Here is a 24,264-nt window from a genome sequence, read left to right as displayed (position 1 = left end):
ACCTAATATTGTCCAATTTGCCAGCACTTGGCCCATAACCCTCTAAGCCCTTCCTATTCACATACCCATCCAGATGCCTTGTAAATGTTGTAATTGTACCACCCTCCACCAATTTCTCTGGTACCTCAGCCCATGCATGCACCACGCTCTACATGAAACACCTACTTCTTGGGTCCCTTATAATTTTTTCCCCTCTCACCCTAAACCTCTGCCCTCTAGTTCTGGGTTCCTCCACCCAAGGAAAAGACCTTGTCTATTTATCCTATCCATGCCACTCATGATTTTATAAACTTCAGCCTCCTGCGCTCCAAGAAAACAGCCCCAGCCTATTCAGCATCTCCCTGCACGTGAAATCCTCCAATCCTAGCAACGTCCTTGTAAATCTTTTCTAAACCCTTTCAAGTTTCACATCCTTCCGATAGAAGGGAGATCAGAATTGCACGCAAAATTCCAAAAATGACCTAACCAATGTCCTTTATTGCCACAACATTACCTCCCAAATCCTACACACAATGATCTGTCCAATAAAGAAAAGCATACCAAAGGCCTTCTTCACTATGTTATCTAACTGCGAATTCACTTTCAAAGAACCTGCACTCCAACATCTTTTTTGTTCAGCGACACTACCCAGGACTTTGCCATTAAGGGTATAAGTCCTGCTCTGATTTGCCTTTCCAAAATGTGGCATCTCACATTTATCTAAATTAAATATATTTGTCACTGCTCAGCCCATTAGCCCATTTGATCAAGTTCCAGTTGTACTCTCAGGTAACCTTCTTGGCTGTCCACTACACCTCTCATTTTGGTGTCATCTGCAAATTACTAATTATATCTCCTATGTTCACATCTAAATCATTTATATAAATTACAAAAAGCAGTGGACCCAGCATCGATCCTTATGGAACCCCCCTGGTCACAGGCCTCCAGTCTGAAATAACAACCCTGAACTACAACCCTCTGCCTTCCACCTTCAAACCAGTTCTATATCCAAATGGCTAGTTCGCCCTGTCTTCCATGAGTGCAAAAGAAGCATACATTTTAAAAACTGAAGCATCTAAGGTCTGATGTAACTAATGACTGTTAATTTGAATACAAATATATTTAGTTGTTAATATTTCGATTGAAATGTGCTTTACACAACCTTCGAATGTTTCGATTAAAACATTCTGTTGGGAGAGGGCGTTTGGTTTGCTGTGAACAAGTGTATGTAGTGCAACATTGCCCTCTCTTCAGCGCATTCATGCGTGTATATTATGCACCTCTGGACCTGGTGGCACATGACAGTACCACTCTTCCACAAGAACCCGATGGTTGCCTTAGAAGAAACCTATTCGAATTCAATCACCTAGTGTTGCTTTGAAACTGTCCATCAGATATTTACGTAACAGAATTTTAGAAAAAAATGTGCGCGTTCAAGGTTTCCATGTACAAAACTCTGGAAAAGGGGGATAAGAATGTAGCCAGCGTCCCCCCTCATTCAAATGGCCATCTTTGTGTGTGGCTGCATCAAGCAGTGCATAAATCCTCCATATGCAAACACCAGATTGCACTATATACTTCAGTTCTCCCTGTCCCTGGTATTATGAAAGATGGATCTGGCATCTGAACAGCGGAAAACTTCAAGTAGTTGGACCGTTATGTGGCACCTGTTCTTCCTGGCGAAATTCACAAAGAAAAATACCCCAGACCACAAATCCATCAGAAAATTGTTAGCAGGTAGCATCCTGGAGAATCTCTGGGAAAATGAGAGATGCATCCTGTTGGCTGATTCCCTGAGCAGACTGTCAAAGTTGTTTGGCAGAAAGTCTTACCGCCAAAACTTTCCAATCAGCAGGAAGACATCGATTGGCTGGTGGTGAGAAGAGCACTATCTGTTAGACCTTTCATGTGAGCCTGCATTCTGTGTGTCACTGCAAGCTGAAAGGGCAGGGGGTGGGGGAGTGGATGCTGAGACTGTCACACCTCTCCTATTGGAAAATGATTGTCAAAGAAGATCTGGAAAGAGATGCATTGATTTTTATCGAGGTACCTCCCAAGCTGCTGTCATCTGTTCCCCAGGACATACACCAGTACAAACATCAACTGCACCTGGAGAACCATCAACTTGGTGAAAGACACTCTTTCCTACGCCTGAAAGTTGTTGGTCTTCCAACGCGGAGACCTTAACTGAGTGATGCAGAATGGCACATTCGAAGGTCCAGCATGTGCTGTGGGATGCACTAAAGCTTGGGGCAGCTGAGGCCTAGTGAGGAACAACTGAGGTTTATCGGCCGACGTACAATTAGGAGGGGTGCATTTAGTTACTGGACGTTCCGCCAACCCACCCCCCACCCCCACCCCCACCACCACCACCACCACCACCCCAACCGTCTCCTGCCGCTGCCTCTAATATATGCAAATAGCATCTCTCATATGTAAGAAACCCCTTGGGCTAGTTTGTTGGAACTGCCAAGAAAGTCACACTCCAACATTTATCTGTTCTCCATATGTAAATAATATACAATGTTATATTAGTGAGTATGTGAACATATAAAGATTGTATTATGAATCAGGAATATTTTTGAAATAAAAAGAAAATTGACCAAAAACAGACTACATAATTACAATGGCAGCAAGAGCAGATAAGAGGCTAAGAGTAACTCACTCCAGAAGGGTTCTTCTGGCCTGAAATGCTAACTCTGTTTTCTCGCCATACATGCTGCCAGACATTCTGAAGTTCTCCAGCATCATCTACCCTCAACTGTATATTCAGATCGACACATAAAAAAGGATAGCCTCTGATCAGCTTTCTCGATTATGTGCTGTCCACGCACTCTAATCTTTTGTTGCTCATGCGTGAGAACGGGGAAAAGGGTGATATTTATCTTAATGATGGGATGGGGAGGAAGATGGAATTTGAGTGCATGGGAATAGGGCACACACATACACAGAGAGGGGGGGGGGGAGAGAGAGAAAGAAAGGGGTACAGTCATAAAAAGAGTTAGCCAAGGACGAGCCAAGAGAGTGCTAAATGCTGGGTATGGTATGACAAGAAATATGAATAGTTCAAAATGGGTTTATTATACAGGAAGAAAGCCATGCAACGTAGAATCTAGAGGTGAATAATGAATGGCCTGTGTCAGGCATATGTTTTGAAATTTTTTGAACATTTCCAATTCTTCAGCCGTTAGACACGAAGAGAGACTGAAAATGACCAGCGCTTCAGCAATTTCCATCCTTACTTCCCTCAGTATTCTTGGATGTATCATTACAGGTCCAGTACCATATCACACTTTGTGGCAGTCTACCTCTACAATCTCTCGTTCTTATTGATTCTGAACCCTTTAAGGGTATGAATTATCTTCTCTTTCATCCAAAGATGTGCAGGTCAGGTGAATTGGCAGTGCTAAATTGCCCATCGTGTTAGATGCATTAGTCAGGGGTAAATATAGGGTACGGTAATGAGTCTGGGTGGGTTACTGTTTGGACGGTTGATGTGGACCTGTTTCCCATACTGTAGGGAATCTAGTCGAATCTAATCTAATCTAATCTAATCTAATTACCTTCTTCCTTTGTAAACAAATGTGAATGTCTCAGCTGTGCCCCATGCCTCCATATGAAAATCTTGTTATTTGGTCTTCATGTACCCCAAACCTCCTTTTACTGTACTTTGTGATGCCTTTGTAACATCAAAAGCAGTCTGAAATGATGGGGTCCAGCTTCCAAAGAACCAGGGTTGTGATTTCAGCTTTAACCTTCAGTAACATTTGTTGGGGTCTTGAAGCCGGGTTTGGAAGCTGCAGTACATCTCTCCGTGTTGCTATGTCCCTCTCTCAGAGTTTTCTCTGAATGTTTGTCCTCCTACTGGAGACAGCCTACTTGACAGAATTTGCCTTTGCCAAGGATGTGTTTATGGGACGTTACTATAATGGAACAGTTAAGTAGCAGTAGTTTATATATATGTATATATCACTTTGTTATGCATTTCGATAGTTAAGCCAGTTGTTCTCTATTATTTTTATTTTGTCAATGTTTTGATTATTATGTATGATTAAAGTGTGTTTTGGGTGAATACTGGTAGTTTGACCAACCAAATTGCATCCAATCCCAAGTTCTGGCACTTGCCTTTAAGGTAAGAAAAAGGTAGGATCTTGAATATCTTCTTCATACATTTTGAGGGGATTTATTCTGTCCATAAATGTCGGAAACCAAGTGAGATAAATGGCTATTTTTCAGGTTGACAACATGCAACTAGTGGATTTCCACAGTGCTCAGTGATAAGATTACATCTGTTACAATTCATATCAATGACTTGGAGGAAGGAAGCAAATGCACTGTCGCTATATCTGCAGACAACACAAAAATAGATGGAAAAGCAAGTTGCTAAAAGGACACAAACAGTTCAGTGGGAAATTTTGAGAGGTTAAGTCATTGGGCAAAAGCTTGGCAAATGAAGTATAATGTGGGAAAATGTAAAATTGTTCATTTTGAAGGGAAAGCCAAAGAACATAGCATTACTTAAATGGAGAACTGCAGAAAGCTGCAACACAAGGAACTTGGACGTAGTTATACACATATCACAGAAGACGTATACACAGGTACATCAGGTAATCAGGAAAGCTAATGGATTACTGGCCCTTATTTCAAAGAGTTTGGAATAAAAGTGTCAGGAAATCTTACTGCGGCTTTACGAGATGATAGTGAAACCACAGTTGGAGTACAATGAGCAGCTTTGTATCCGTTATTTCAGGAAGGATGTCAATTCAGGTAAGGTTCATTGGGACAAAGAAATGTTCAAAGTTTGTGCGAAGATTTGTAGCTCGGGTGCTCGTTGCTGTGGTTCTGTTCGCCGAGCTGGAAGTTTTTGTTGCAAACGTTTCGTCCCCTGGCTAGGCGACATCATCAGTGCTTGGGAGCCTCCTGCGAAGCGCTTCTTTGATGTTTCCTCCGGTGTTTATAGTGGTCATATAAACTATAAACACCGGAGGAAACATCAAAGAAGCGCTTCGCAGGAGGCTCCCAAGCACTGATGATGTCGCCTAGCCAGGGACGAAACGTTTGCAACAAAAACTTCCAGCTCGGCGAACAGAACCACAGCAACAAAGAAATGTCACTGGATCCAAAACAATAACTCTATTTTCTCCCCCACAGATGCTGCATTCTGAGTTTCTCCATTAATTTCTGTTTAACTGACTAGGAAGATTCCCAGTATGGGGGAATTGTCTTATGAGCAACTCTCTGGGTGGATTCTTAAGCGCCTTGATGGGGTAAATGCTGAGTAGATGCTTCCCGTTATGGGACAGTGTAGGACCAAAGGACATAATCTTAGAATAAAGGGGAGACATTTTAAGATGACATGAGTGTTGTGAGTCTTTGGAACTGCTGGCTACAGCGACCTGTTTGGGGAGGGGTGGGAAGCGGGGGAGTCTTTATATATAAGGTTGAGATAGATAGATTGTCGATGAGCAGGGGAATCACAAGTTCTGGGAGAATGCAGGGAAGTGGATGTGCTGAATGTCAAATCAGCTATGACCCTTCTGAATGGCAAAGCAGGCTCAAGGGATGGAACGCCCTACTTCTGGTTCTATTTCTAATGATAGAAATCGATAGATATCATCTGTAAATATCGTTTTACTTTTTTCTTTGAAGTCAGTTCATTGTTAATGGAGTGGAGATTTGGAGCGTCATCACCAAAGCAACAAAGAGCTTTACAAAAGTTTGAGTTATATTTTGACATTATAAATTGAGAAACAGCATTTTTCTTATTCAGATATCAGCGACAAGAGATTTCCATTTAAACTTGTCAGGAAGGAAATAAAAAAGTCAGAAGTTAGTGTGAATTTATTTGCACAGATAGTTAATGGAGTATGGATTGTATCGTGGTATCATATTTGAAGGAGAGATCGTTGCACCTCATGGTGAAAATTGAATTAATATTGGATTAAAAAGAGATATCATGTATGTGGAGGAAATTATCGTGGGACCAGTTCAGCAAATGTTCCAGCAAAGAGACAGTAGTGCTGTCAACTTTTACATAAAGGCAAAAACAAAAAAATGCCTTTAGTTAAAAGGTGAATAAGAAATGAGGATGCAGACTGAAAATGATATGTGGGAAATCCAGGATTGAAGCCAAGGCAATTTTTTTCTGAAAAAAATAAAGGTGCTCAATATGCCGAAATGAGAGTAAGACACAGTGATGATAATTCTGGAATCATTTAAAGTCAGTTGAATCACAACAAGAAAGTAATTCTGGAATATTGACAGATGAAACAATTGAAACTGTTCAAAAAGAGGATGAGTCCAGAAGAAACAGAAATAGGTGTAGGCCGTTCTGTCTCTTCACTCTGCTCCACCATTCAATGGGATTACGGCTAATCCAAACTTTCTCACATGCGCTTTCCTCGTTTTCTCCATTACACTTGATTCCCCTATTGATCAAGGATTTATCTATCTCAGCGTTATACATCCATAAGGACTCTGCACCCCCAGTTCTCTGTAGCAACAAGTTCCAAAGACTTTCAGCCCTCTGAGGAATGAAATTTCTCTTGTAATCTGACCTAAATTAACATCTCTTTCTTTTGAAACAATATCTCCATTTCAAAGTTGTCGTAAGTGAGGAAATATCCTTTCAACATTCACCCTGTCAACCCCCTTAAGAATCTATAAATCAACTACCTAGTGAAGGAAACTCAGTGTAAAGTGCAAAAAAGATTAAATCCCCCTTTTCTTTCTGAAAAGTAAACTGCCCCTAAACCGACATTCGAAAACTCATTCCCTTTGCTACTAAAATAAAAACAAAATTCTAAATCATGTAGTAACACAGAACGTGTGTACTTCTAGAAAAACAAACTTTGTAGAATTGTTTTACCAGATATCAGATATATTGCCCATGCATCCCAACAAATGGTGGGTGATGTGAAACAATGGATCCTTTTGGCTGTTTGCAGCATGTAAGGTACTGATTATGCACAATCAATCCATACCTGTATATCCTTCATCACACAATCTAACATTGGATTTAATCGTGCAACTGGACAACATTTACTAGATATTTCCAAGCTTGTCAAGAATTGCAGAGCGACCAATTTTGGATTATTGATTGAGCTCAAAATGTGGGGCACTTACGTGTACCAGAGGCTACATATTTTAATACAGGACGCCCTGTTGCTTGCCAGCAAAGAGAACATTTACCTGCATTGCTCCTTTTTCAGCTGAACAGAATAGGTGACAGTGATTCACTTGTTCATTTCTCAGGGTGATGTCTTAATCAAGTAAAGTCAACCTACTTGGTATTACATTACAAAATGCTCTGGCAGTTAACTACCAGTCACCATGATCTGGTGCATTGCCTCTGGCAGCTTCTCTCCTGATCAGATTCCACATGCCCGTCAATCAGTACGCCCCTCTTATACATTATAAATACTGGTCTTCCCATAAACTGGTATTCTTTAAAGTTGTCCTGATGTATGCACGATAGAAAACTTCAACAAATAAGTCAATTTCCAGTAATTGGCAGTAATTACATTTATACAAGGAACTAACACGAAGAAATAAAACACAGTCGACTTTAGTGAAACTATAATTATAAATCAAAGGGAAATGAAAGGATATACGTTGTCCAGGAAAAGAACCAGAAACAAACCTTTACCTAATGAAGGTCGCACCTCTGGAATTAATGAAAACTCAGTTGGAGGCTTGGTAGTGGGCCGGTTACTTTTTAAATAAGAATTAACGTGATTGGTTATTTGGCCTGCTTCGGCTTTACTGATCTTGGTGGGAAAACCATGAAACTTTATGGAGGAAATCTTTGAAACAGCAACATGAAAATGGAGTTCGAAGAGAAACTGATCATAGTTAACTTGGAGGAGTGAGCAGACGTAGAAAATATTGAAACTGCTTACATACCTTTGCAGAAAATCGAAGACAGGTGTAAGTTGTGAAAGGAGAGATAATGAGAAAATGAATGAAAATGTAAATATGCGTGTCCAGAAAAAAATAGGAATTAGTATAGTGATTACGATAATGACTACTTATTGAATTTTGTTTAGTGGAGACAGGGACTAATGGTAACATGACTTCCTGAATAATTCAGAGGTTCAGACTAATGCTGTCGGTCGAAACAAAAAATGCTGAGAAAACTCAGAAAGTCTGGCAGCATTTGTGGAGCGATGAAGATTTTCATAGAAAAGTGAAGCAGGAAAGTAATGAAAAGGCTGTAAAATATATTTCTATAGCATTAGGGGCCCTGGAGCAGAGGTGCACAAATCATTGAAAGTCGTAGGGCCGACTGAGAAAGCAGTTAGAACTGACACAGATCCTGGGCTCTATAAAGAGTCTCAAAGTATAAAACTAAAGAATTTATGGTGTAACTTCATAAAGCGTTGTCTGGCCTCAGCTGCCGTTTTGTGTTCAGTTCTGAGCCGCACATTGCCGGGTGGTTGTGGACCCACTCAACCTGATTCAGAAAAGAGTTTTGAGCATTGGCCTAGTGATTAGAGACTTCAATTCCTGGATAAATTTGAGAAACCGGGTTTGTTCGCCTTAGAGAGGGGAAGACCAAGAGCGCATTTGCTGAAGGAGTTTGTCCAGAGGCGCCTCTGTTCCTGGATTTGACATTGACAATTGGCGTTCCGATTTGGATTTCTTTGGCAATGAATAAGCAGTTCTCCAAGAGTCCCTTTTCAACCGTTCAGCCCTACAAATCCAAACAAGACAAACTAGTAAAGAAGCATCAAGGTAATATAATTGCTGCATTCAGGCAGATTGAGACTCACACCTTGTAAAATGAAGCAGTGAAGGGAGATAGAGCGGAAGACACATCCATATAGTAACTTCAGTATTCTGAAATAATAGTCCACTAAAGAAAAACAACCCGTCAGAATCTTAAGGGTCGAGAGTATATGCTATAACTACCGCATTTTGTCATATTGTTAAAGCAGTGTTGCTGAATGCGAACTGCTGCTGAAATTGAGAATTAGCCAGTTGCTCGTGTGCGATGTTGAAGTGTCTGCATTGTAAACAGCTCCTCTGGCAGAAAGAAGAACAGAAAATGCTGGAGAAGCTCCGCAGTTCAGGGAGCACCATGCATAAAAACAAGGATAATGTTTCCAGTCCAATTGGATTCTTCAGAACTCAGAAATATAATCTTTTGAATAAGAGACAGCGTTAGCAGTTGTTTCCTCAATAGATGCCGCCAGAGCTGCTCAGTTTCTCCAGCATATTTCGAATCTCCAATACTTTGCTTTTGTTACAGTGTTTAACCCCGGTGTGTAGAGCCACATCCAACACGAAAATTATTTGCCCTCGATCAGACCTCCTTCTAATACAAACTGCGTGGAAATGTGGGGAGATTATTTGCTTTTATCTGGGCGGTTCATTTGTCTGATCAGTTCTGTCCAGTCAAACAATGCAGCAAAAGTTCTAAACACATCAACAAAGCAGTGATACATCCCACTGAAATGTAGCCCGTTATTTTGTAGCTCATTACACTATATTGAAACACATGTAAAGGAGGGCAATTTTGACTTCAACAATAAATGACACAAAAATCTCACGACTGAAGGTCATTTATTGCACGATAAAAGTTGCAAGAAGATACTGTTAGATAAGTAGGTTATCGTGTATTATACTTGCAGAATATCCGACTTCAGTGTAACAGCGTATACACATAGAAACACTAAATATATCGTTGACATTTGCTTATTTTGTGCTTTACCAAAGGCTGACTGCATTGCTTATCTCTGAACAGCTTCTGTCCGGGGATTTCCCGTTCTAAAAATGGTGACAAAGACAGCATCTAAGTCAGAGGACTGCAAGCAAAATATGAACCCCTCACAAATCTCGACGATTTACAATAATATTTCTCTTACCCGCTTTAAATTCCAAATAGCCAACTTTATTCAATGCTAACGTAAATGCACACAATTCTGAAGTTCCGAGAACTACGACTTAAAGACGTTACGCACAGAATCACTCGAACAACAATTTGTTCAGTTCAAAAGACCGATCTTTTGTTACTATTCGATTTACAACATTTGGAAATTCGTCATAAACGGGATTTGTTGTGGCCCTATTTCCGCGATGGCGCCCTACAGGCAGCATCAAACCTGTACCCTTTCATTCCTTTGGCGAAATATCTGTGTTGTTTAGCAATAACTCGTGAATGTTACCCTTTGACACATATAAGAGAGGTCAATTCGTGAAAGAGTTACCCTTTGTACCAATATCGATGCCTGAAAGCCCAGAAATTTTACAATTAATTTTTTGCTGGAAATTTGTGAATTAAAGGAGCATTGCAGAATTGTGACAGCAAGGGCAAAAATAGAGAGAGTTAACAAATTAAATGTTTTTAATCTTGGATATTTCAGATGAGTGAATTCAATTTATCCGCCATTAAGCACTAATTATTTTAAGAAAAGTAAGATTAGAATTATATAAATTTACCAGTAAATTACATTTGCAGTACTTTGCACTTTCCACACGATTAAAAATTGCCCACTACATATTTTAAGTGCAAAGTAAACAGTACTAACGTTGATATATTCATTCATTTTTGAATTAGGAATCAATTTCAATGCTTTAATGACAAAATTGTTAAATTTTAGGGGTTTTACAAAATATTAGCTTGGAAATATTTTAGCCTTTGGATTTTTGTTAAAGTCACAGAGATAATGTAAAGAGGAACGTCTCAGTGAGGAGGAGGGAGAGTGGACAAGCTGAATTCTATCGTGTGACTTTGCTGTTTGGAATCATTGTGACTGATACAATTGGCTACAAGAACCTGGATACTGCTCGGGTGGCCAATCGACGCTTTCGGGACGACAATATATTTGCATATTTAATAAGACGGTGATATTTAAGTTGTTCCAGCCTTTGATATAAAAGTTTACATTCACTGATCCGAAACGTTGGATATTCATACTTCAACAGCACCGTCACGTCTGCTTTTGCTCACAATTGGTCTGACTTGTAAGTGTCATCGAAATACTTGTAATTTCTTTAGCGTTAGGAATTTTTCTTTAAAATAAAGCCTAGGCCTAATCCAGAATCTGATATGATCTGAATGTTACGTTGTCGAACGGTTTTCGTTTTACCGGTGGATTTTAATCATGAAATAGTTTATCTGTTTTACAGACACGAGCGCGGAGGTCCGCTTGGTCCAACCAGCTTTCGAGTCCACAACACCTGGAGAAACTATTCGCCTGACCTGTACAGTCCACGGAATCGACCTTTCAGAAAGCTATATTTCTTGGTACCACCAGAAACGTGAAAGAGCCCCAAGATTTATCCTGTATGGGACCGATGACAGAGGTGAGGGTTTCTCGGAGAGATTTACTGGCCTGGAAGAAGAATCAACCAACGTGGGATATTTGACCATCACTAACGTGCAGCCGGAGGACGCTGGCGATTATTACTGTTACTCATATGACGAAAGCTACATCGGGTACTTCAGGAGCGGAACCAAGCTGAATATTCTGAGTAAGTGACTTATTCTATACGCCTCTAAATCAAATTGCTATTCGGCATGTAAACGCAATGTTTGTTTTGTCAATTTCCTATAAAATTGGTCCTGAGACTGAATCTGATTTGCCCGCTGTTACAACAAACTATAGAATCGTTTTTTTAATTAAAATTATAATGCGATGTGAAAAGAATAATGTTCCCAGAGGACGGTTCACACATTAGCGAGAGAGAGAGAGAGAGAGAGAAGTGGAGCTGGTTTAACCTGAGAGGCATCAGGTGAGGGAGAGGTTGAAAAGCTGGACATTTCATGGTAACCTCAACTGGTCCAAAAATTGAACCCCCGCTTAACAGCCATCCAGGCAACTGAACTAACTGACACACTATATAGAAGTAACTCGATGTTGAATGCATTCTCTGTCTACCTGGTTCCCTTTGGTAGCTCCAGCCTGTCACACAATCAAGGCCGACGCTCATAGCGGCGTCAAAGTGGGGGACTCAATGCTGAGCAATGTTCTGAGAATTTGCCCTCTTTCCATCACTGCTCCTTCTACACATTCAGTGATCATGGGTTGACCTGCACTCTTACGAACCAAATACATTGCTTGTACTGAATGAGATGTACAGTGTGTGTGTGGGAGACGGGGGTGATCTATCATTTACCACCAGCAAATGATGAGGTAATCCTAAACTACATTTGGATCTGTCACCATAGCCCCATGCTGTCGCTCAGGTTAAAACTGTGATGAACTGATCTTAAGAGCCACTGATATTACAGAAGGAAAAGTCGATCTGTAGCTGAAATTTCAGTATCCTGTTCCTGCCTTGTCTCCATAATCCTTGATTCCACTATCCTTGAGAGCTCTATCCAACTCTTTCTTAAATGAATCCAGAGACTTGGCCTCCACTGCCCTCTGGGGCAGAGCATTCCACACAGCCACCACTCTCTGGGTGAAGAAGTTTCTCCTCATCTCTGTCCTAAATGGTCTACCCCGTATATTTAAGCTGTGTCCTCTGGTCCGGCACTCACCCATCAGCGGAAACATGTTTCCTGCCTCCAGAGTGTCCAATCCTTTAATAATCTTATATGTCTCAATCAGATCCTCTCTCAGTCTTCTAAACTCAAGGGTATACAAGCCCAGTCGCTCCAGTCTTTCAGCATAAGGTAGTCCCGCCATTCCAGGAATTGACCTCGTGAACCTACGCTGCACTCCCTCAATAGCCAGAATGTCTTTCCTCAAATTTGGAGACCAGAACTGCACACAGTACTCCAGGTGTGGTCTCACCAGGGCCCTGTACAGCTGCAGAAGAACCTCTTTGCTTCTATACTCAATCCCTCTTGTTATGGAGGCCAGCATGCTATTAGCCTTCTTCACTACCTGCTGTACCTGCATGCTTACCTTCATTGACTGGTGTACAAGAACACCCAGATCTCTTTGTACTGCCCCTTTACCTAAATTGATTCAATTTAGGTAGTAATCTGCCTTCCTATTCTTGCCACCAAAGTGGATAACCATACATTTATCCACATTAAACTGCATTTGCCATGCATCTGACCACTCACCTAATCAGTCCATGTCACCCTGTAACTTCCTAACATCCTCTTCACATTTCACCCTGCCACCCAGCTTAGTATCATCAGCAAATTTGCTAATGTTATTACTAATACCATCTTCTATATCATTAACATATATTGTATAAAGCTGCGGTCCCAGCAGTGATCCCTTCAGTACCTCACTGGTCACTGCCTGCCATCCAAAATGGAGCCATTTATCACTACTCTTTGTTTCCTATCAGCCAACCAACTTTCAGTCCAAGTTAGTACTTTGCCCCCAATACCATGCGCCCTAATTTTGCTCACTAACCTCCTATTTGGGACTTTATCAAAAGCTTTCTGAAAATCCAGGTACACTACATCTACTGGATCTCCCTCGTCCATCTTCAGAGTTACGTCCTCAAAAAAAAATACCAGGTTGATTAGTATGTTATATATTTAATGAGTCAGGCGTTTTTAAAATATTAAGAAGCTTCGTTTTGGAGTCCTACCATGTTCTCCAATAATCAATGATATGGCGGTTTAAATTCAAATAGCTTGAAACATGGTGATGGATGGAAATTGAAACTCGTTTTCACGTTGGAACTGCGAGTTTCACTTAACTGCAACTTGATATTTCAGTCGTGTTCCAAACCTCTTCCAATCCTCAAGTACCCCAAACGTCCGTCCGAATGATTCAATGACCTAGAGACGAGAAATTAGTTTATTTTTACAGGCAGATGAAGGGAATACCTCCGGGTCCCGAGCCCTCCTATTTGAGTCGCGCACTCGCTGGCTTAATGTTAGGCGCAGCGGCGCTTCGGCCGCCTCCTCTCCAGCACTCATGGATTTACCATGGAGTCGGCATCAGTGAGGAGCGGGGGGGATAGGGGCAGCCTCCAGGAGCAGAGGTGAGAGCAGAGAGTCAAATAGAGAGCTATATCATGAGATGATCCCCACAAAATTTCATACAGTCTGCCTAAAGTTGCTGCAAGCACATCGACTGAGGGCTTACCTCCAGTAAAAATGGCACGGCAATGCTGACTGGAGGCTAATTCTACCTTCCATTTCCCACCACTGCATGAGCGGGTAACCATTAACAACTGGAGATCCGTCTTGGAAAAGCCAATGTTGATAGGAAACAATCGGGGGATTCAACCAACACGTTATACTCCATGAATCCCATGGCACCCCTCCCACACCAACACTACCCCCATGGGCTAGTAAAATATCTGCCTTTGGCCTAGCTCTGCTCAAACCCAAGAAGTTAACCCATGTAGAAACGGGGGTCAACGTTGTTTCCATTTGCAGACCATTCGTGTAAATTGCACCAAACCACGGGGTGATTTCATGACCATGTTCCACATCGGCAGGTAGAATTGGATTATCTTCAGGCCCCCAGAGGAATCCCGGCAAGGAACGTGTCCCAGAAACAGCCCCTACACTGGTCTTGCTCTAATTTCAAGGAAATAATATCCCATGGATCTTCTAACGTGAAACAGGATTAAATTGTTGCTGTTACCAGGCAAAAATGTGCGGGTCTTTTCCTAACCTGGAGAAATCAGACACCGACAGTGCCAGTCCAAGGGAGCCATGGATGAAAAGGAACAGCGTCGCTAGCGAGCAGGTTGAAAGACAGAATACTGAATCACGGTGAATGGGTTACTTTCTGGGCTATAGGAATGTATGTAGTGCAGCCCCCCTGAGATTGCTGCTTACTGATCTATAGGAATAAAGTGGGCTTTGGTATACTGTGCACAATTGCAACGTTAGCCTGATGCAAAAACTTGGGAGTGCTGTGAGTTGGACGGAAGATAACACTGAATTTCAAGAATGACTAGTGTGATGACAGGCCGAGGACATTGCACGGAGGTCATGGTGTAAGGAAGGGTAATGGGGGAAAAATGAATGGAATTCTACAGTGGACAGAGGAACAGAGACAGGCACGGGAATTTGTGGGCACAAGATGAGATCTTTAAAGACAGGACGGGTTGAGCTTTTTTAACTTAAAAAAAAAGAGTTTCGGAATCCTGGGCTTAAAAATAGGAGGAACGATTACAAAAGCAAGGAAGTTTTCATGAACTTTCATAACACACTAAATCGGCCACAACAGGTGCTTTAGGATCAAGTTGGCAGGGATTGTGAGGGCTTTAGAGATGTGTAAAGAAAACGTGCATGAAAATGGTTCCACTGTTCAGAGCTTCAGTGATGCAGATTGATTATAGAAGCAGAGTGTTCTCCTGAAAGAAAATGAGGAGCTGACAAGATTTGATAGGGACGTCCAGGACCATGCAATGTCTAGGCAGAGTTCACTGGGGGACATCGTTCCCGTTGCTGGAATGGTGGCAAACCAAACAACACAGACTTACAGTGAAACGCAAAAGAACCAAAGGCGACACGAGGAGAAACATTTTAGACGCGGTGTGTTCAGGATCGGGAATGTACTGCCTGAGGCTATGGTGGAGGCAGATCCTGACTTTCAAACGGGGAATTCGGGTGAAATATAAACTCTCGCAGCGACATTCCTGATCCCGCGCTGTAATTTGGGTCTAAATGTGGATCTTGGATTTGGCTAATCTCCAGAAAATCGGGCCCCTCAGTAGAATTCGACAATAATTGGCCGATTGGGCTGGATACAGTGATCCCGGTGACGTGTTTTATTGGTAAGGAAACGATAAATTGGAAAATGTAGCTTGGGATTTGCAGATCAAAGACCTTGCGCTAGGGAATATTAATAATGGAAAACCCATATTCTGTTTAGAGTTAACACAAATAATTTAGAAAATGGTTCTGTTACAGTCACAGGCGTATCTATGTAAATGAGTTCGGTAATTTTCGCGTGAGCCTCTCAGAGAAAGGAATAACCATGCACAACTGATGATCCCCTCCAGATAATTCTGCCTAACTTTGTTTTGGCATTGCTAGTGGTCAGTAGTCTTCATAGGAGTGAATAAAATTCAGCCGAGTGATACTGGGACAATCAATATAAAATATAACTAACGCAATTTAGAAGTCGTCGTGAAGGACGATTCAATATTGATAATATTTGGTGGTATTGGTTCAAAAATCGAATTGGTGTAATCGTTGCAGATACTTTTTGTTTCGAAGTGTGTTTATACACCCCTGAAATAGATAGGAGGTCGGAACACTGCATCACAGAGCTCTAACGCAACTTGCTATACTTCACCTTATTTAATTGCCGACATGTCTGAATATCCATAAGTCTCCTGTAATTGGAAGTTCACTTGTGGTTATATCACGTCCTGAAGCATAATGGTTCAATTTTCTTCAAAAATGATTAATGGTTTCAGATATCAGCGCACATCACCAGGAAGTACATTTTTGAAGTACTTGAATTAAATCATGTAAATTGCAGTTGAAATAAATGTCACAATTTTTTAGTTTCACATCAGTTCAGACGGGCCGGACTAAGGGTGTGTCAAATGTACAATTTGGAGAAAGTTGTCTTTGCTTGATGTTCGTGGAAGTCTGTACACATTGCTACGCAATTTGAAATGGAAGCCAGTCTCTGTCACAAGGCAGAAAGTGAAGACTGCAGATGCTGGAGATCAGAGTCAAAGAGGGTTTTTTTCCTGATGCACAGCTTATGCTCGAAACGTCGATTCTCCTGCTTCTCGTGGTGCCTGGCCGGCTGTGCTTTTCCAGCATCACATTCTTCGATTCTGTCACAAAGCAGTCGGGTTTAAAATAACATGCCTGTAGTTTAGACGTATTTTATGCTTGAAATTGTCCACGCAAATACATTAAGGGTGTTCATCATGAAATGTTTAGCTAGTGAGTACTGGGGACTGCGAACGTGGAGCGTCTTTGGAAAGAATGTTCAAAGTTCCAGTGACCCTTCTTCAGTTTTTCTAGATCTGCTGAGTTTTCCGAGCAAGTTCTGTGTTTGTGAATACAAAAGACTTTGTGCCAGTTTTTATTTCCCTGATTGCCAGCAAGCAGAGTGTCTGTTTATTACACACTACCCGAATGAATGGGACTTAAAACTGGACCCCTAGCCTCAAAAGGTAGGGATGCTGCCACTGCACGACAGCAACCCCAAACAAGAGTAGCATTGATGATTTTGGCCTGATTTTGAACTGGGGTCCTTTCACCTCTTAGTCGAATGTCATGACCACCATCTTACTGAAACACAGCATTTGATGCTGCAGTGCTCTCAAAATGCAGCCCCCCAGTGTCAAATGCTGTACTATTTTACAAAGAACCACTCCTCCTTGCCAATATGTACATCGATTTTTGAGAGCTAGTCGTCAAAATAATCAGATACTTTTTTTAGCCCATTGTAAATATGTCTGCGTAATAACAGCAATTTTCAGACTCTTCGGCAAGACTGAGTGACAGAACGCTTCGTTTGTACATGTTTGTTGAACTTACTAATGAGTATATATGTATCCAAGTAAAATTTCTCAGAAATATAAACCCATGGCAAGTGCAGGTCTCTACAGCTCAGGATCAGATATATTCGGTGTTTAAATACGGGTTTGACACAGTTTATAATTCATATGTGTAAGTGAACTCACAAGGAGTGTTTGGCCTTTTGCTTCTCGGTCGTCAGCCAAGCAAGCCCACAGTGTTGCTCCTCCTCCCGTCAGAACAGCAAATTGCAGGAGCCAACGAGGTGACGCTGGTGTGTATGGTCAGTCATTTCTATCCGGAGTCGGTGACGCTGGTGTGGAGTGTGGACGGCAAAGTCAGGCAGACCGGCGTCCAGACGAGCTCAACCCTACAGGACTCTGACCAGACATACAGTGTAAGCAGTTACCTCACTCTGTCAGCTTCTGAATGGACCTCACACGAGCTTTACTCCTGTGGAGTGCAACACCAGACCCTCAGCTCCACACTTGAGCAAAGCATCAGGAAATCAAGCTGCATTTGATGAAGATGTTAAAATGCTTTATTGTTACAAATGTTGTATTTTCTGTATTACTGTTAAAAATAACTTTCCATTTCATAATTTGTTTCTTAATTTGAATCCCATCCAATTTTACAATGTTGATTACTTCAAGGTTTTGACCTTCCTATCTTTAAGCAAAATAACGCCATTTAATTTCCGTGCACTGTATCAATGTCTTACAATTCGACCTGATTAAATAACAAAATATCTTGAGTACGCAAAATGTTGTATAGCTCACAACATGAGGGGCAAATGCACCAGAAGGATTTCACAGGGAGAGTCAGAAAGGGATCAGACAGGCAGACATCGACTGACTCCAGTGTGTGTACCTCCAATAGTTGATACTTTATTATTAGCTTATGGATTTGCAAGAGCTGCTGGATTTGTGATATTTTCCTGCGCATTCTTCTCCCCTTCCTGCGAGGGGACCCGTATGCTAAACAGTTGCGAAAAATACAGAGAAATATTCAAATATTTAAACATTGGCGTCTAGATTATTTTTTTAAAAGTCGGTCAGGAAGGAGTTCAGGCAAAACAATAAGAAAAGTTAACAGAAGTGGTGAGATGTTATTTTGAGGTGGACCTGAAGAAGGAGACAGAGTGTAAAAATAAGAGGTCATCTACTTAAGCCGAAAATGAGGGCTTGTTTTTCTCTCAGATCCTTTGGAATTTCCCTTCTCCAGAGAGCACTGTTGGGCTGGATCACTGGATGCTTTAAGGCTGAACAAGATAGATCAACGGTAGGTGACAATATGGAGTTGAGACCACAGTTAGAAAGTATTTTATAGGCGGTGAAACCTGGTCACGATCCAAAGCTGTGAACTGCGCTATATAAAGTTGGTCATTTCTTTACACTCTCCAATCCCAAAATGGCAATTCCTTTTTGATTGCCTTGCTAATTAAACAGAATGACAGAGAAGAAAAAAAAATCTTTCAAATGCATCACGGTTTCTAGTTAGAGACCAAGTGAGTTTTCCAAGTGTGTTGAATTTTCCACCAGTGTCAGCAAACCAACATCATGTATGGGCGGCATTGTGGCACAGGGGTTAGCACTGCTGCCTCGTAGCGTCCTGAGACCCGGGTTCAATTCCCACCTCAGGCGACTGACTGCATGGAGTTTGCACGTTCTTCCCGTGTCTGCGTGGGTGTGTTCCGGTTTCCACCCACAGTCCAAAAATGTGCAGGTTAGGTGAATTGTCTATGCTAAATTGCCCGTGCTGTTAGGTAGGTCTGGGTAGGTTGCGCTTCAGCAGGTTGGTGGGGACTTGTTGGGCCGAAAGGCTTATTTCCACACTGTAAGTAATCATCACAGCTGACCCCAAGCAGTTCATTATCAGGCCCACTGGCATGATCTTGCCTCTTTTTGAAACCAGTATTGATTAATACATAAAGTAACATTTTACCCAATGCAGAGCCCGTACACAGGCTTTCTTAAAGGGATGAGATTCAACTGCAAGGAGGTTCTGTTCAACTTGTTTAGAATCATGGTTAGATTGCACTGACAGAAATGTCAACATTTGTGATCTCTGTGTTGATAAATGATATAAAAATATAAAAGAAAGTGCAACAAAAGCTGCCAGTCAAATGGCCCATTTGAAAGAGGCATTTCATGTTATTGTGTCAAAAACAAAACTTTAAACGGAACATATCAAATTGAAATCAAATTTCCAGTGATGAACATGTGTTGTATCCAGAAGGCCACTGGAAGATCAGGAATTTTTTTTAGTCATTGGACGTGTGCATCACTAGCTAGGTCAGGATTTATTGCCCATCCTTAATTAGCTAGTTAAAAGTCAGTCACATTGCTGTGGGTCTGGAGTCACTGGAAAAGCACAGCTGCGTAGGCAGCATGTGAGGAGCAGGAGAATCGACATTTCGAGCATAAGCCTTTCAGCAGAATTCTTGATAAACGGCTTATGCTCGAAACGTTGATTCTCCTGCATCTCGGATGCTGCCTGACTGGCTGTGCTTTTCCAGCACCACACTCTTCGAAACTGCAGTCTGCCTCAATTTTAACGCCTGGATGGGGCAATAAGGAACTTTGGCCTAGCTGATCGGATAAAATATAAATGGAAAGCAAAATAAGAAAAAGTGAAGAAGGAGTCAGAGAGTGAAAATAAGAGGGTGTGGCCAGCAGTTTATACGACAACTCAACAGCCTCGTGCTAACTTTTCCGGACTAGCCTTCCAACATTAATGTTATGGGCAAGTGCAGGCGACAGCTTGAGAAATTCAATTCAATTCAATTACACCATGTAGAATACGGAGCTAGTCTCAGTAATGGTGACCAGAACAACTGCTACCAAATGTTTTCAAATCCCTCTGGTTTACTAATAGCCCTTATAGAAAAAAAAGGATCCTTTCTCTGGTTTGGTCTGCTCGTGACTCCAGAACAACAGCGAAGCGACTGACTCTTACTGACCTCTGAAATGACCCAGAAAGCCTTTCACTTCATGGGCCATTAGAGATGGGCAACAAATATTGACTTTGTCAGCAGCACCGAGGCATAGACATGAAAACATGACAAGAAATAAAAACACTTGAGGCATCAATCTGCGGGGATAATACCTCCATATGACTGTATTTGCTTCTCATGTGCTGCCTTAGAACTTTCCCCTGCTTTTAACATAACCCTGTATAGGTCCAGATAATTGCAGTCGGGTCTCCCTGCTGACAGGAAAATGCTGCTTAATTAACTCCTCGGTGCCTCAATTAGCATCCTACCACTGCCAGGTGGATTGACATTTGTGTACTCAGCGCACCTATGGGGAGAAATACAGCTGGGGGTGACAATATGTCGGGTTGGCTCCACGACATAGCTTTCAGAATTTTTGCAAAGCATCCCCTTCCTTCCTCTCGTCCAAAAAGGCACCTCCACAAGGCTAGGGTCTTGCAGATGATGAATCCCCTCCCAACAAATCATCCACAACCAAGAAGTCAAAAATGCTGTGGTTCTTTTTTCTGCAACTTTGCTATTCAATGGTCACTGGTAGAAGCTTTAGAGGGGAAGGGTGAACTTTGCTCACTACATCAGATGGAGAGACTGTAGCGTTTTATACAAATTCTCCTGATACTCCACCATGGCTTCACAACAGATCTACAGATACTTCAGAGACAGGGCCTCTGCTGTTCTTGAGCTAAGCTTGCACTTGTGTCCACGTGGGAAATTGGAAGAAAACATAGGGAATTTACTTTCGGTACTCAGGCTGATTATGTTTCTTCCCAAATACATGCTGTATATCGTGCTGTCAAGACATTGCCATCAGAATTTCAGATGTAAATCACACAGACTCAAGATCTTCAAACAGATTTCCAAAACGTATCGACAGTGCATTCAGTTACATCCTTACTTCGACATAGTGATTTAGCCTCTACACTAAAGCATGTCTTTTTAGTGCCTGGTGAGAAGTCCAACAGGTTTATTTGGAAGTACTAGCTTTCGGAGCGCTGCTCCTTCATCAGGTGGTTGTGACCTGATGAAGGAGCAGCGCTCAGAAAGCTAGTGCTTCCAAAAAAAACCTGTTGGAGTATAATCTGGTGTTGTGTGATTTTTAACTTTGTACACCCCAGTCCAACATCGGCATCTCCAAATCATTTCTAGTATCTGATCTCCTCAATTTGTAACCCATTCAGTACTCAGTATCTATTGTTATAGGGGCATTTGCTGTAATATATTTGTTACTCAAAATCAATGTTTCTACTGTTTAGATTGGTAAATGTAATTAAGGAATGAACAATCAAAGCATACTGAGGAGTCACCAGAGAGCTGAATAAGTATTATTAATAAATTTCAGCAAATGCAAAAATAATTTTCTGATGTAATGTTAGAACATACTTCTATTCATGAAGTTTGGTTTAGCACCATCAGAGGACGCCAAAGCTCATTGTCAGTCTAAGCCAAAGGTCCAACATACTGAGGCACTGCCAAAAATAAAGCAGCATCACCCATGAACGTTATGGTTTTGTGGCGAAGTTATAGTGTCCGTTTGTCTGGGTTTAAGTCCCATATGTGGTGCAGATGTGTTATGACAAATATACTTGTCTAAACACATCGATGTTGGCTCAACCAGGTATGAACAGCAGATCTCCAAATGGTGGAGATCTGCTGTTCATACCTGGTTGAGCCAACATATGATTCCAGGCCCACAGCAATGTGGTTGACTGTTAAATGCACTTTGGAAAGGCCAAAACAGCCATTGACCGCAAGGGCAATGTTGGGGGCGGGGGGGGGGGGGGGGGTGGGGTGGGGGGGGGGAGCGGTGGATAACAAAGGCTGGTCTTGCCATTGATATCCACATCCTATTAAAGAATTGTAAAATTTCAAAGCGAGAAGAGCAATATGAGCAGTGTTAGCCTGTGATAATCTTTTTTTTCCAGCTGATTGCAATACATTTGAAAATCATTTAAATCTGTTGCAAAAATATGAAGTTTTGTATTCTTGAAAATTGCAATTGCAATCACAGATTGTAAAAATATGATCACTGGTTCTGTGAGTTGATGAGTCGGCAGTTGACTGCTTGTCGAGGAGTTACTGCTGAAGACTGTTTCGACTGCAGTAACTTCGGAAAGCATAAAATTCTAAACTTCCAACAGAGCCTTTCACAGGATCCCACACAGGATCCAGGTGGACTTGGCAAGATGTGATGACCTTAACGCGAAGAAGTGGTGGGTGGTGATAGAAGGCTTTTTTTAAAAAAAAATCATTCACAAGATGTGAGTGTCACTGGCTAGTGTTTTTTTTAACTCTTTTTTTACCCTCACTCTACCGCTTAACTGCGGTAGTGCTTATTTTTTTCCCAGCACCCATGTTGTGCGTGTGCAGGTGTGAGACACAGTCAAAGATTCAAGGTGCACGAATCTTTATTCAAATTTCCACCACCAGGAGGAAAGGAAACACCCGAGTGGCTAGTGACAAGCAGTGCCCTTCACATCAAAGGACAATGCTGTGTGATCAAACAGTGAAGGGGAGGACAGGGATTAAATCGAAATAGAATTGGACGGGGAAATAATACACTCCACTCCCTGCGGCGCCCACCTCTCTCTTAACAACTACAGGGTGTTGTTGGACACCACGTATTTCCCTTGTTTATTTTTCCCCCAGCATCCATGTTGTGTGTGTGCAGGTGTGAGATACAGTGAAAGACACAAGGTGCATGAATCTTTATTCAGTTTCCACGACCAGGAAGAAAGGAAACACCCAAGTGGCCAGTGAACTGGTCAGTGTTTATAGTTAAGAATGAACTACATTGTTCTGAGTCTGCAGTCACATGCAGACCAGACTGGGTATGGACATCAGTGTCCTCCCCTAAAAGGTCTCAGTGAACCCAATGGATAATTACCTTGACAAGAGCTACCATGAGAATCTTAATTCTAGATCTACATTGAAATTCAAATTTACCATGGCAGGATTTGAAATGCAGTCCCCAGAGCACTACTTTGATCTCTGCATTAATAGTCAAGTGAGAACATCACTATCTATTCCCTTCATGATTTGATATGTTTCTATAAGGTTCCCCACTCATTCTTCTGAATTCCAATGAATATAATCCCTGTCTACTCGGTCTGTCCTCATAAACCAACCCCCTCAACTCTGGATTCAACCTAAGTGGACCTCCTCTGCACCCCCTCTCATGTCAGTATATCTTTTCTCAAGTAAGGAGACCAAAACTGCGCACAATACTCCAAGTGTGGCCTCATCATCACTTATACAGCTGCAACATAAACTTTCTGCTTTTGGTCTCAATCCTTGAGCAATGAAGAACAAAATTCCATTTGCCTTCTTAATTACTTGTGTCTGCAGACCAATCCTCTGTGATTTCTGCTCAATGGCATCTAGGTCCCTCTACATAACAGCATGTTGCAACTTTTTACTCTTACTCCTGCCAAAATGGATTACTTCACATTTATTAACATGGGATTCAATTTGTCAGACCCATGGCCACTCACTTACAGTATCTATGTTCCTCTGCAAAGTTTCACTGTCCTCTGCACACTTTACTCTGCCGCTCATCTTAATGTCATCTGCAAACTTTGACACACTGCTCTCCAAATCATCTTTATAAATTGTGAATATTTGCGGTCCCAATACTGACCCCAGGGATGCATTCCATCAGGGCCAGGAGACTTGTCTATCCTTAGCTCCATTAGCTTGCCCAGCACTACACCTTCCATAATAATGATTATTTCAAGATTCTCACCTACCTTCATCTCTTTGTCAATTACTGGCATGTTATTAGTGTATTCCATGATGAAGACTGATACAAAATACCTGTTCAATGCCTTAGCTATTTCATTCAAATCCCAGAACTAAATGCCCCCTTCTCATCCTCTAAGATAGCAATATTGACTTTAGCCATTCTTTTACGTTTTACATATTT

At 41.6% G+C, this 24,264-nt stretch overlaps 1 protein-coding gene across 1 annotated transcript; it reads left to right on the top strand.

Moving 5' to 3' along the window:
* The first annotated feature begins 4,673 nt into the window (after positions 1-4,673).
* Positions 4,674-17,898, top strand: LOC122562484 (immunoglobulin lambda-1 light chain-like). Its single transcript, XM_088000282.1, has 4 exons — positions 4,674-4,746; positions 10,909-10,947; positions 11,113-11,457; positions 17,542-17,898. Exons 1-4 carry the CDS (start codon positions 4,674-4,676, stop codon positions 17,868-17,870), a joined length of 786 nt encoding a protein of 261 aa, XP_087856408.1. The 3' UTR covers positions 17,871-17,898.
* The last annotated feature ends 6,366 nt before the right edge of the window (positions 17,899-24,264 follow it).

This window comes from Chiloscyllium plagiosum, unplaced genomic scaffold, assembly GCF_037043375.1.
Source record: "Chiloscyllium plagiosum isolate Xiang-an unplaced genomic scaffold, Cpla_swu_hap1 HiC_scaffold_24, whole genome shotgun sequence".
Lineage (NCBI taxonomy): Eukaryota > Metazoa > Chordata > Chondrichthyes > Orectolobiformes > Hemiscylliidae > Chiloscyllium > Chiloscyllium plagiosum.
This window is presented reverse-complemented; position numbering and strand designations above follow the sequence as displayed.